The 13,421-nt window shown below is 39.6% G+C and overlaps 1 protein-coding gene across 2 annotated transcripts in view; it reads left to right on the top strand.

Moving 5' to 3' along the window:
• LOC102223831 (connector enhancer of kinase suppressor of ras 2-like) overlaps positions 1-13,421 on the top strand; it is an 83,711-nt gene that overhangs the window by 28,792 nt on the left and 41,498 nt on the right. For both annotated transcript variants that reach the window (XM_023328197.1, XM_023328198.1), the window contains exons 3-5: positions 6,512-6,714; positions 8,207-8,294; positions 10,975-11,016. In XM_023328197.1, coding sequence (XP_023183965.1) covers positions 6,512-6,714; positions 8,207-8,294; positions 10,975-11,016 — 333 coding nt within the window. The remainder of the gene's footprint in view (positions 1-6,511; positions 6,715-8,206; positions 8,295-10,974; positions 11,017-13,421) is intronic.

Genomic DNA, 13,421 nt, shown 5'->3' with positions numbered 1-13,421 from the left:
CAAAACCTTTTTTGGGTCTGGTTGGGGCAGTTAACTTATTGGATTCTATAAAATGTGGCTTAAAGCTGAGATGCTGATGTTTGGATATGTAAAATATATTTTATCTCTGCTAATAAATCTATAGTTTGGTTGCTGTCAGTTCTAGAAACAAGAGAGAAAAAAGCCAATTTCTCTTTATAATGGCCCATAATTTAATTTTACTTAGTAGGAGCCGTGGTTTAAAATTGAACAAACTTTGGCTCTTTATGCTTTATGAAATATTTCATCCTATTTGATGATTGATCTGAATATTGCCACGTTCTATGAACAAATGATGCAATTTGTCCAGGGGAAAAATGTAGAAAAACAGGTCGTTATGTTATTTTTTATGTCAATCTGTCAGCTTCATACGCAGACTTGTTGCCATAGCAACCAATAAACAGTTTTCGGAAAAAAAGTTTTCGAAAAAAAACAAACTGAAATAAATATATAAATAATATTTATATATATATATAAATATTATATATATATATATATATATATATATATATATATATATATATATATATATATATATATATATATATATATATATACTTATTATTTTATTTATAAAACCCCGAATCCCATCAAAAGTAATAGCTCCAATGGCGTGAATTTTCTGCACGTTTTGATACCTCATTAAATAAATTAAAGAAACACTTTTCTTGGGAGAATAGTAATAGGTTCCTGCCATTGCTTTGCATGGCAGGCCCCAATAAATAAAAACAGTCCTCCGTGACCTGAGTCTTGCTTTGCTCGCACTGCCTCGGTCACTGCTGACTGCATGTGCAGTGGCCCTGCTCAGGATTAGCGAATTAGGGGGAATTAGGTGCTACTCTCCCAGAACGGGTGAAAGGAGGGAGTGGAGGAGAGGTGAGAGGAAAAGAGAGAGGGAGAATATGTAGAAAGAGCAAGCAGGATGCACCTTATCTCTCAGGCACACACGGCTGGATTAGTAGGAGCCTCTTCTCATTCAAATCTTCCAGCATGGGACTGAGTGTCCCAGAGTACCAATCACTATACGGCCTAAGAATGGACACACTCAGACCCTCATCTACACACACACACCCACGCACACACACACTTACGGATGAGAATTTGAAAAGCAGAGTCTCTGAGATGATTCTTAATGTTGTGCAGGTTCTCACCTAGCAAGAACTAAAAGTTGTTAACTTTTAGTTCTTGTCAGCTAGTCATGCTCTTAGTGCGACGTTGAATTTGTGATTCAATTCATGACTAAATTCGTTCACATTTATTTTTAAGATTTTGTCCCGGGTCAAAGTTGATCCTGATGTCTTTTAAGCACAATGCTTACTTGACAACAGCCACAAAACTAACATGATGCTACAATAAAACTAAAATATGGCTTATATGATATTTATAAATCCTGACATATCCCATGTAAGATTGGCTTTATGGTTAGAGGATCATAAACTTCTTTCTATACTTAGATTTCAGAAAAACAAAACGTATTTTAGTAATAAAGACTTAAAAACAAAAGTCTATTTCTAGTGTGGAATTTGTCTCGATATTGAAAGAAAGAAGAGAGAAAATGGCTTGATAAATTTTTTAATCTATTTTTGCTCATCCTGCCTGTGCTGGCATCAACCGACAAAAGGCTTCAGATAAACAAACCAGAAAAACGTTGTTTAAATTATTTTTTTTTAGTGTTTCACAGAGGATTTGAGACGTCATCCTTGTGATCATCTCTGACAAACATACTTTGTAGTCATCCAGCTGTTTGACTCACACATCAGTCACACGATCATTCTTTTACAGAACGGTTTTCTAGCAGCTTCCGTAAACTGGGTCATTTTTAAAAACGAATCCAAACCTCTGTGTTGTGATTAGCTCGCTGCTTGATTCAATATAGAAAAATGCACTGTACAAATTTAAAATTCAGCATACCGCAAAAAAGAAGAAAAAACAAAAACAAACACCGGGCCTATTCACGTATTAGACGCAAATTAATCACTCATGCAGACTCAATATGTAGTTATGTTTGTGTATCTGAAGGAACAATGATTATAAGACAGACAGTAGGGCACGTACAATTTGTTTATTGCGACATGAGCCATGGCAGAGGAATCGGAATAAAGAAGAGGCCGCTCTATACACGGTTGCTGTGGCAACCACACTGACATGAGGAGGGACGGTAGGGCCGCTGTGGGTGTCGGTGGTAATAATGGCGTCATCCTGTAACGGTATTGATTTGCACGCACGTGCATGCAGCCTTTTAAACGACTTCTTCTCTCGGTATCAGCAGCAAGCTCGCACGCACTCATTCATTCAGACGGCCCGCCCGCGCGCCCTGGAGGCAGACAGACGCACGCGGATTTTTTTTTTTTTTTTTTTTTTTTTGTAGATCACGTCATGACGTGACAGCCTAATTACAGCAGCGCAAACATGTGCGCCCCGAGTGTGTGGCATGCGTCTCGGTTCGCGCAGGATGCAGAAAATCACGCGGAGCGCGGTGGAAGCCTGACCCAGTTTGAGAGAGACGCATCGCTGGGTGCTCTCCGTTTTTCCTCCCTCCTTTCCTCCAGTCGTCATGCCTTTTGGTTCCGCAGTTGCCTAATTAGTGTGAACGCCGTAAGGCTGCGTCGTTAGTCCTGTCTTTTGGTATCGACATCTTCCACAGTTGATGAAATATTCAGCCTGTTGTTGTGATCATCGTGGGCCCCATTGACATGAACGGAACATCCCACAATTTCTGAAAAGTTCTGCTGGAAATGTTTGCGCTCGTTCACAGCCAACTACTGTCAGCTGGAAACGCCATTCAAACCTTAGAATGACGTCATATCCTTAAGCTACTTCGGTTTATTTCAGCTCTTAAAAAAATAAATAAATATATAAATATAATTACAGATTTCGTAAAACTCCTCTTCAAGTTTTTGCTGGCATAATGCTCAGTCTTGAGGGGGAAAAAAAAACAAAACATGGGTTGCTATGGTTGCTAAGCAGTTAAGCTACACTAGCCCACTAGCTTTGAGAAACAAACTCTTCTAACTCGCTCATATTTAGCTCTTTCTACACACATATTATACACCAAAACGTAGGTTTCTCCTCCGGCAAACTGGAAACGTGACCATCACTGACATGACATGTACAGATTCACGGTAAATCGGCAGGAGGAAGTGAGAAGTAATCTGATCCTCTCGCTACCTGCCTGCTTCCCACGGATCACACTGACAGCACAGCTGTGTGAGTGGGGGACGTTTGCATGGCTTGTGCTGCAGGTCCGTCTTGTGCTGGAGCTCTGAACTAATGCACAAAATGTGACTCATTGAACCCGAGCGTGTCGGTCACCTGTCAGTGTAGTGATAGTGTCTCAAAAGCTTTGTTTGGTTGGTGTTTTATTAACCCTTGGCAACTACTGTACGTCATAAGTCATTCGAGGCACCGTTGGAAAGTCAGAGGCTGGGGCATTGAACGGAGGAAAGTTGCAATTGTTTTCCAAAGTTGTTTTTTTGCCAGTTTATTCGTGGATTTTACTTGTTCGAATCGAGCTAATTGGTCTGTAAACGTAACGCACCTGATTGGGGCTCAAAGATGGCGGTATTTACAAAAGTTTGAAACAGCTAGCTTAGCATCCGACACATATCTCCTCCCTCCTGACTTGCTGATCAAATTGCCGACTTTGCCTGAATTCACACGCCACATGATTTTTTATTTTATTTTTTAACCACTGTCATAAACAGCAGCGTTAAAAACATACAAAAGAGAGTTGCTGACTAGTTCTTTTCCCCCCATACGTGCTAGGCTACCTGCATACCAAGGTTACTTTGCCTTTCAACAATACGGAGAAGCTCAGATAAGGGAGCCGTTGATGAGCCATCAGTACGTTTTTTGGTGTCAAAGCTATCATATCCCTGATTTTTGTTTACTTTCCTTATAATGACGTAGGGCAGTAGCAACCCATATGCTTGTGTAACCCCTGGTGCTTGGCTAAAAACTACACGAGTAAATCTGTAATGAGTGGGAGGTGTGTGTTTACAAGGAAAAACGCTCTAAAACAGACAGGATTACTTAGACCAGGCTTTTTGTTTATGTTAATTCATCACATGCTAAAAAGTTTAAAAGTAGGTCAATGTGACAGAAGGATTCAGCTAAAAAGAAAAAATCCACGTACCAACCAACAGGCAACGAGATGTTTTGTTTTTAAAAAGATTCAATTACGCACATTTTTGAGGCTCTTTTACAACATTTCAGTCAAGTCTCTTGACTTACTAAGTATATGGTGTTTGCATTCTTGTACATCTAATTGAAATCATATTTGAGCATGCAGTGGGTAATATTCTGACTGTGTTTTTAATAGAGATAATTATTTATTACTTTCTTCCACGTCAGATGTTTTCATACGCTAAGATTGCTATGCCTTTAAAGAATTTGACGGAACCCGAATGATGCTTTATCAGTTTCTAATAAGTTGATATATGACATATCTGAGTTGAACTGAGACACACCTGTAGACGTATTTTAAAGCACAGCTCAAACGCACTATGGCCTTGTGCAAGAGTAAAAAAAGATCTAAACAAATCAGGCACAATATCAGACAGACAATGGCGGACCTCCACAAATCTGGTTCAACTTTTGATACAGATTCTAGATGCCAGAAAGCACCATGTTAACCTAAACAGCAGCATTATATGGAAATATCAGGGCCAGCCCAAGGCATAAGCAAACTAAGCAGCCGCTTAGGGCCCCAAGGCCATTAAGGGCCCCCCTCAGTGGAGCTGAGTTTTTTTTTTTTTTTTTTTTAGTAATAACTTCTATGTCATTATAATATGTTTGTTTTTACAATAATATATATTTGATAATGTATGTAGAAATCCTTTTTTTATGGATTAAAAAAATGAATAAAAATTGCTCTTGGGGCCCCCTGGTGGCCGCGGTAGGTATCACACGCTTTGCCTGTAATTTTAGCTGCCGTGCAACGTGCAGAGCATCCAAACGTCCAAAGCTCTGGTCAGAAGTTAAGTAAGCAAAACAATGTCTCAAAAAAGGATTTATCCTTCAGGGAGAAAGAATAGAAAAAAGCCAAGATAAATGTCTGCTTTAATGTGTCTTGGTAATGTATTGTAAAAGATTTCAAAAGTTGCTAATAGAAAATTAGCTTGATGGCGACCTGGAACGGTCCAGTTCAACAGCCAAACATCTTTGCTAGGGTCTTTGTGTCAAACTGAGTTTAAACTTTAAATGAGTTGATTCTCATGGTTGGCTCTGTATATCACTGAGGTATTTTTGGCTTCAAAACGCCGTGTTTGATGACGTTTGATAACAATAATTACAACTTCTCAATGTTTGACATTGTCTAGCAAAATGTTTTTACATCAGGCTACATGGCTGCTACATCAATGAGCTGCTCTATGCTGTAGTTGCGGATTTGTTGTTTGCTGCTGAGCTTAATCATTTTGTGGCTAAAACAAACATTATTTTTACATCAACTTCTAAGTTATGTGAAAATCATTTGAAGGCTCAGAATCAGTCCAGTACCGATCCACATTCTCGGGAGAAAGACTCACCTGGTATAAATTAGATTTTTAACTATTTGGAGTTATGCTTAAGAGAAATTTATTTAATCAAAGAATGTCATGAACATGTGTGTAGTAGTTGTGTTGTTGGCAGCAGTGAAGTGAATATTGTTAACTTCAAATGTTCAGACCTGACCTGGTGGGCTGGTCTGTCAGTCAAATCTCTCACTGCAGAGCAGAAGAGGACAGAGACTGACAGAGACAGTTTATAAACTTTTGCTGACGAAGATAAGATCATTAGGGGATAAGATCAGCTTCACATGTAAGTATCGGCCGATTACAATCCCCCAAAATTAAGGAAATCGGCGCCCAGAAATCAATTGGTCGATAAATCAGTTGGCCAATAAATGTATCCTGTTATACATCTATATGATGTAAACAGCACTGCCAGAGATGCAATAATTTTATAGCAGGTGTGTGAATGATCTAATGATCAGACTGCTGATTGAAGCCAGTCCACATTGTTAGCAGAACCTGAGGGCCCCAAAACCAAATTTTGCTTAGGGCCCTATGGAGGCTTGGGCCGGTCCTGGGAAGTATGAACACACTGGAAATGCCCACCTATCATAAATCTCAGGAAGGAGACAGGCTCAATGTCTGAAGATGTTTTGGTTCAAAATGCAACAACCCCAGAGCAAAATCAAAAGTGCTTGTGAAGACGTTTGAGGGCTAGGCCAAAGAGGTGTGCATGAAAGCAAAGCAAAAAATAAAAAAGGAGTGGAAAAGAAAGATATTGATTGTTTCTGTGATGAGAACATAGTGTGTTATTCCCACTACAGCCCCTCTGGTATCCTTACACACAACTTGACATACCGAAAATCTCAAAATATCTCTTTATCTTACTTTAGATTTGTGTCTCTGATCACACCAAAATGTGACTAACTAGCCTATATGGCAGCAATAGCCAAACAATATTTTCTTTTCTTCTCCTAAATGTTCGTCTGTTTCTCTTCCAGAACTATGGCTTAGAAACAGAGAACCTCAGAACATTGTCCCACAAGCTCAACGCTTCCGCAAAGAACCTCCAGAACTTCATCCTGGGCCGACGGAGGGGGGGTCATTACGACGGACGAGCCTCCAGAAGGTTGCCCAACGACTTTCTTACGTCCGTGGTGGATTTGATTGGTGCTGCCAAGAATCTGCTCGCCTGGCTTGACAGGTAAAAGTTGTTCATCCTTAAACTATTTACATGATGGACTTACCATGTTGGCAGTCATCCGATGTGCTTGTGTTGGTGACTCTGGCATGAACACCACATCCAAGCGGATCCCACTTTGTCGGAGCAACTAGCGACATCTTGGAGGATAGAGTTTCGTCCTTAAGCGTGGAGAGATGGGGTTACCACAGGTTTTAGATTCACGACTGTATCATTTGTCAAAAGGCATGTAGAGGACAGACCAAGCAAATGAAAGTAGATGCTCTGGTCAGGCACCAAGAATACCATCCCAATCGTAAAACATGGTGGTTGTAGCATCATGGTTAAGGGGATGCTTTTCTTCAAAAGACACAAGGAAGCTGGTTAGAGTTGATGGGAAAATGGACGAAGCTAAATGGAAGTCAATCATGGACGAAATGCTGAAGACTGGAGACGGGATCAGACGTTCACGTTCCAGCAGGAAAACGACCCTAAATGTTCAGCCAGAGTTACTGACTTACTGCGTCTGAAAGTTTCACAGTGTCCTCTTGTAAAAAAAAAATTATTTTATCATCTCATTTTTTCATGTTTTTATTGTGGACCGTCTTATATTTCTGGAATAATGATATGCTGATGATAAAACATGGTTTTCATCGGTGTTACAGTGCCTGGTTGGATGATTCCTGTCTTATCAAACAAGAGAGTTTTTTACAAAAGCGCCTGTCACATTACGTCTTAAAGAAATACTTCACAGTTAGGACTTCAACAAAATGTCTCAAAATATATGCGTTTTTCAAATCATTGCCATATTATGGCTTCCATTATATCCACGCTGTAAAGAATTTCACTGTAAAAAAAAACCCAGTAAATTACTGACAACAGGGACACCAGTAATTTACAGTTGTTGTTTCCTTTTGTTTTTCTGACAGTTCACTTACTGTAATGTATTTTCACAGTACATTACTTTAAACTGAATTACAGTAGATTAACAGTAAACTAACAGTAACTTGCTGTCAGGTGAGACGACAGCATTTTACCGTTATTTCACCAGACACGTATTGTGATTAATTTTAACAGTATTTCACTGTTTATTGCATTACAGTAAACTATTGGTTTCATTGCAGTTTTACGGAATGTGCATATCAGTTAGCAAAAGATAGTGAAATCTACAAATTCTTTTTGAATTATAGATTTGAAATGTACAAAACGAGAGAAGATACAAATTTGATAAGATATTTCTGTTCACAGAACGCAAGGACAGATTTTCGGGTACAACAACAACGTCAGAGCATGCATCACAGTTTAGCTTTGACACAAGTCTTTAGCAAACGAAGGTGTTAATGACAGAGAGAGTAAAATGCAGAAAGAGGGAGCTAACACACATAACCGCAGCATTTGATTGGCATCCTCCACATGAATTGCTTTTCTGCCCGCCTCTCCCAAAGTGAAGTTGAACATGTGCTTCCTCTGCAGCCGGTGTATTTGTCTGACTACAACCTGCTTTCGTTTGTTTCAGGTCTCCATTCGCCAGTGTGACTGAGTATTCATTGCTGAAGAACAACATTGTGCAGCTGTGCTTAGAGCTGACCACCATTGTACAACAGGTGCTTCCACACATCATCAAACTGTCACACTTTTCCACGAACAACGCAATAACTGGTCACATCGATTGGAAAAAAAAGAGAGAAGTTTATATGGGGTGCCATTTGTAAAGTTGCATTATGAAGAATTAACAGCAAAGATTTAGTATATTTAGCTTATTGTAGAGAAAAAAAATTTGGGTGTTCATTTTTTCAAGTCAAATTTTCACCATATTATTCCTACATCTTAAATATCAGAGTTCCAAACTAAATATTTAATTCACAAGCTAAATATGCAATTTACAAACTAAAGTATTATGTAAAATCAACATTCTTTGAGATGTGCAGTAATGTTATCCCCTCAACATTAACGTGTGTTTCCTTGATTCTTTCATGCATGTTTGAGAAATCCTTTAATATCCCATGGCAACCATTTGGCTGTACAAAATGTCTGGGTGGACTTAGCTCCACCTTCGAGGCGTAGCTCCTCCTTAAAGCTGCGGTTCCAAACTTCAGACTCCCCCTCAGCTCCTTCAGACTGAGGGGGAGTCTGAAGGAGCATTTTGCAAATTTTTTTGCAATTAGCAAAGAATTAGGTGTTTGCTAATTGCCAGCAGCAATTAGCAAACACCTGGTGGAACTGCGCATCAGCTGAGCTCATTATAGGAACAACTTCTCAGTGCAACACTGGTAAAAACTTTACTAAAGGGTTTATAGGGGAGCTATGTTGTGGTGACTTCCTGAAGGTGGAGTTTCAGAAAGAGCAGGAGTTTCTTAAACAGACAGAAGCCCAATTTCAAGGTTAAATTTTGAAGTCATATTTGATCTATACAGCATTTTTATAACTGAAGATAACATACATACTATAAGATAGCACTTTGTGCCTTGAAAACACATAATACTGTCCCTTTTAAGGCCAACATTCACTAGCAGTGAAGTCAACAGGTCCTGGTGGTGACCGAAACATGCCCCATCGTTTCCTGACCTCTATGTGCCCACTTCCCTATGTTAATCCAGCACACTGCACCTCTTTAAAAGATAAATAAATAAAGCAGCTGCCGCATGCACTCACTTTAGCCATTTCAATTATTTGGAAAAAAACTATGTCTTCTCTCTTGGACCTGGACTGTGCCCTCACAGTAAGAGCCTGCTCACAGTATGTATCAGTGTGTTTGTACTTGTGCCCAGAGCGAATCCTGCAGCTGAGCAGATAACGCCCAATCCCCACATTACAAGGGCCAAAGGAGATGGAACAGAAAGGGGCCACACCGTAGGTCCACAATAGGCCAAATGAGCCTGTGGCTGCCAGGGGACGCAGTGAGAGAGACAAAGGTGGCAGCAGTGTCTGCATTAATGCATCAAACAGATGTAATTGCTGCCTACCGTACACATCTGGTGGATTCAGTGAGATGCTTCCCAGAATTGCACAGATGCAGTCAAATATGTTGGCGCCTCTGGTGAAGACGTGGAAAAAGCCTCAAAATACATTCCCGTCTTTCCGCAGCAGAACGGTCTCACTTTAAAAACGGCTTCAACAAACGGCAACATGTGCTATTTGTTCAGTGGGAGAATTAGAAATTCACAAATTTCATCTTAAATTTAATCCACCCTTTCCTTTTTGAGGTTATTAAAACTTTTTTTTGGCGTGTTTAATTAGTAATCTGCTGTCTGTCTCAGATGCCTATTTCTTTTAGCTTCAAACCACTGGCCTATATGAGGAAGCTCATTTCTTCTCCATCTCTATTCATTGCTGAAGAACTGCAGTAAATAATGGCTTCTTGGGGTCACTACGTGTCCCTGTCAACCATTACACAATATTTAAACACTTCTTGGTAATATGGGAGTGCTGTTGGAAAAGCCACTTCTCTCCTACTATCACAATTGAAAACGTAGCATAGCATTCCTTTAATATTTGAAGCAAAGGATGCGTCTGAAGCTAAAAAATACTTCAATCATCAACAGAAGCTCAGCCATTAGTTTAACCTGGCTCATCTGTTGACTAGTTTTTTTTTTATTAACTGATTTATAATTCAGTAGCAAAATGTGCTCCATAGATTTACACAATTTGAACCAAGTGAAGCTGAACTATGCCACTTGAGCAGTTTTAGATCATTTATATCTTTTGTATGTGTCTCAATTACTGCTCTGAGAGTGTTGGTTTTTATCTGCAAAGGCGTTTTGTACAGTCTGTCTACTCCAGTTAGCAATTAATCGAGTGCTAAATTACTCGACAATTATTTCAATAACCGATTAATCACAATGAATCCGATTAATCGTCTCAGGGATGTCAAACTATGGAAAACCAATAGGTATAAGTTCAAAAAGCTTCACGGACTGTCAGTAACAGCAATTGTGGTGATTGAGTTGAAAACATTTTGTTCCCTTCTCGGAATAAATGCACTCAAAGTTTGTTTTATTTTTAAATTTCTTTTGCGAGAGATTTCATTTCTATAATAAAAAAATAAATGTATTTTCGCACATCTTCACCAGAAGTTCCATCAATTCTATTCATATCTGTTTCAACTATTAGCATCTCCTAAACAACATGTACATGTCGACTAAGCATGCTATTTTGACTAGAGTGTAAAGTGCTTTTTTCCTGGATGTTATATCTGGAGCAGAGAGATATTAGAGCTTTTGTGTGGAAGTTTTTGTTTGAATTTGCATTAATTGTTTGTCTTTCTCGGCTCCTCTCCCTTCACAGGACTGCACCGTGTATGAAACGGAGAATAAGATCCTTCATGTGGTAAGTGTTTGCCAGAAAATGGTTTCTAGAGAGTCCTCTTTTTTTGTTGTTGTTAATACTAATGTGGATGGGATGTATCCTCACCCCCCCCCTCTGTGCAAAGTGTATTTTTAGAACATTTCAAAGAGACATTCAATAAGTGCGCCAAGCGCTTTGCCATTTCCAAACATTTTGTGTCAATCGATGCCAGACAGAATCTGTGATTGTCATAAGCAGAGAAAGCATTTTAATTGATTCTGCACTCGGAACATAACAGTTTCAATAAAAGTGTCACATTTGAGCACACTTTGGCCTGAGATCGATTTGATGTGTGCCTGTGCTGGTTTGTTTTTGGAATAAACGCGTGTCTGGTGAAGTGCAAATAGGCCGCGGGCCTCTTGAAAGCTCTGCTGTAGGTCGTGTGTGTGTGTGTGTGTGTGTGGGGGGGGGGGGGGGGTGTGCGGGGGTGTACACATGTGCGATGGGGAACTGTCTGCATCCACGTGTGAAACAGAGTGAGCAGCTAGTGTCTGATCCGGGCTGACAGTCGGATCGGGAGGCTTCCTGTTGTCATTCAAGGTCAGGTGGAGGGAGCGAAGCAAATAGTGTGCCGTGCAGAGAAAAAAAAAATAAAAAAGACTAAAGCATTTAGACAACATTAGATAATGCTTTCTAGAAATCTCTGCAACTCGAGAGCAAGTCATTCGATTGCATTTGAAATTTAACCTCGCTGACTGTGTGATGGCTCATCTGTCAAAATGAGCCCTTAAACCTTTTGGTTTAAGGTTTATAATGAGCAACAGCTCATTATAGCTCTCATTTGCAACATGCCTTTTTTTTTTTACATATATAGAAAAATAACAACAGGCATATTTAAACACCTTTCTTGCAAGGTGCTTTGCCAGAAATGGGAGGTGTATGTGCGAAAGGAGACAGCAATGAAACAGAAAGGAGTTTTTCTAAATGGAGCTTCCCTAGATGTTTATTCATGACATGCAGAAAAATGTAAAATGAGGTTTTAGAGCCTTGAAATGATTCATTTGGCAACGACTCAAAAAGCAACACACGCATGTCAGACGTTTTGCTTATATTAAGAAATAAATAAGCAGGATTTTAACTCTCATTAGCCTTTTGACCATTATTTACACGGAAACTGGACGACATACACAGGAAATTGAAATCGGAGAAGGTGCAACAACTAATAAGCTTCCTGTGTGAAATATATACTAAGAAAAGAGCAGGTGAAGCATTTTCCACTAGGCTAACTGTCTCAAAGAGAAATAAAGGGGTGTAAAAAGTTGTCAGAGTTAAACTGAATGCTAATCATTGTTATTTACATTGTTTTACTGTACAGCAGAAATGCATACAGTTAGATAACTGTTTGAGACAATCGTAATAATTGCCTCCATTTTCCAGTTGTGTAATCATCAGCTACTGTGAAATTAACCATCATACGCAACCCTGACAACACTTTAAAGGTTCATAAAATGTTAAACTACGATGACATTTCTGAGATTCAAGTTTGTTTAGAGAGCATAGATCCACTTGGGTCTTGATCCCCATTAGACTTAACCATGAACTCCAGTCTCTGGGACTGAATAATCTGGATTTCTACAAAATGAAAAAGTAAAACAAACAAAAAAAGTTTTCTGTTCCAAGCAAGACATCAACTGCTTTTAACCATCTCAATAGAAATCCAGAAGGATTTGGTCTTTTCAGGTGAAGTGATAAACCAACATTAGCAACACGAGCTGATTATTCTTCAGTATTGAAGTACTGCAGAAACTCCTCCTTCACTACCAGACACTGTACAGTACTATGTGTGTGTGCGCGTGGGGGGCGTGGGCGTGTGTGTGTGACTGATTTAAAGATCTATTAATCTTCACAAGTGCAAATCAATATTCCCAGCTTTCACTTTGTCACTTGTGGGATTATTATTATTACTGGACAAAAATAGATTCAGATAATAATAGTGCAACAGAAACTCCTTTACGTGGATATATTTACTGATTGAATTATGCAGCAAACTGCACTCAGACATAATTACGGCGAGTTTTAAATGCAGCATGGGTTTCATGTTGGTGACTATAGTGCAGTTGTATGTTAGTTCGCTTCTTCTCAATAATGCAAAACTCTGTGCTTCACCCTTCTCCGCTAGACTACAGCCTGCAGCAATCAGATGGACAGGATGTGTGTGTGTGTGTGTGTTCTGGAAAGATAGCATGAAGGGGTGCGCGTGTGTGTGAGCCTGCGTGTCTGATGGAGCGTGAAGTGCGCATGAGTGTTTTTATGTGCATGCATGCATAAGGATGAGAGGAATTACATAACACTGTCCTGGTTGTATGTTCTCTCTCTCTTTCCCTCGTTTTCTCCCCTTTCCTCCCAGACTCTCCCTCCCGCCTCTCCTGCCTTTATGCCTCTCTCTT

Source organism: Xiphophorus maculatus, chromosome 23 (genome assembly GCF_002775205.1).
Source record: "Xiphophorus maculatus strain JP 163 A chromosome 23, X_maculatus-5.0-male, whole genome shotgun sequence".
Classification (NCBI taxonomy): Eukaryota; Metazoa; Chordata; class Actinopteri; order Cyprinodontiformes; family Poeciliidae; genus Xiphophorus; species Xiphophorus maculatus.
This window is presented reverse-complemented; position numbering and strand designations above follow the sequence as displayed.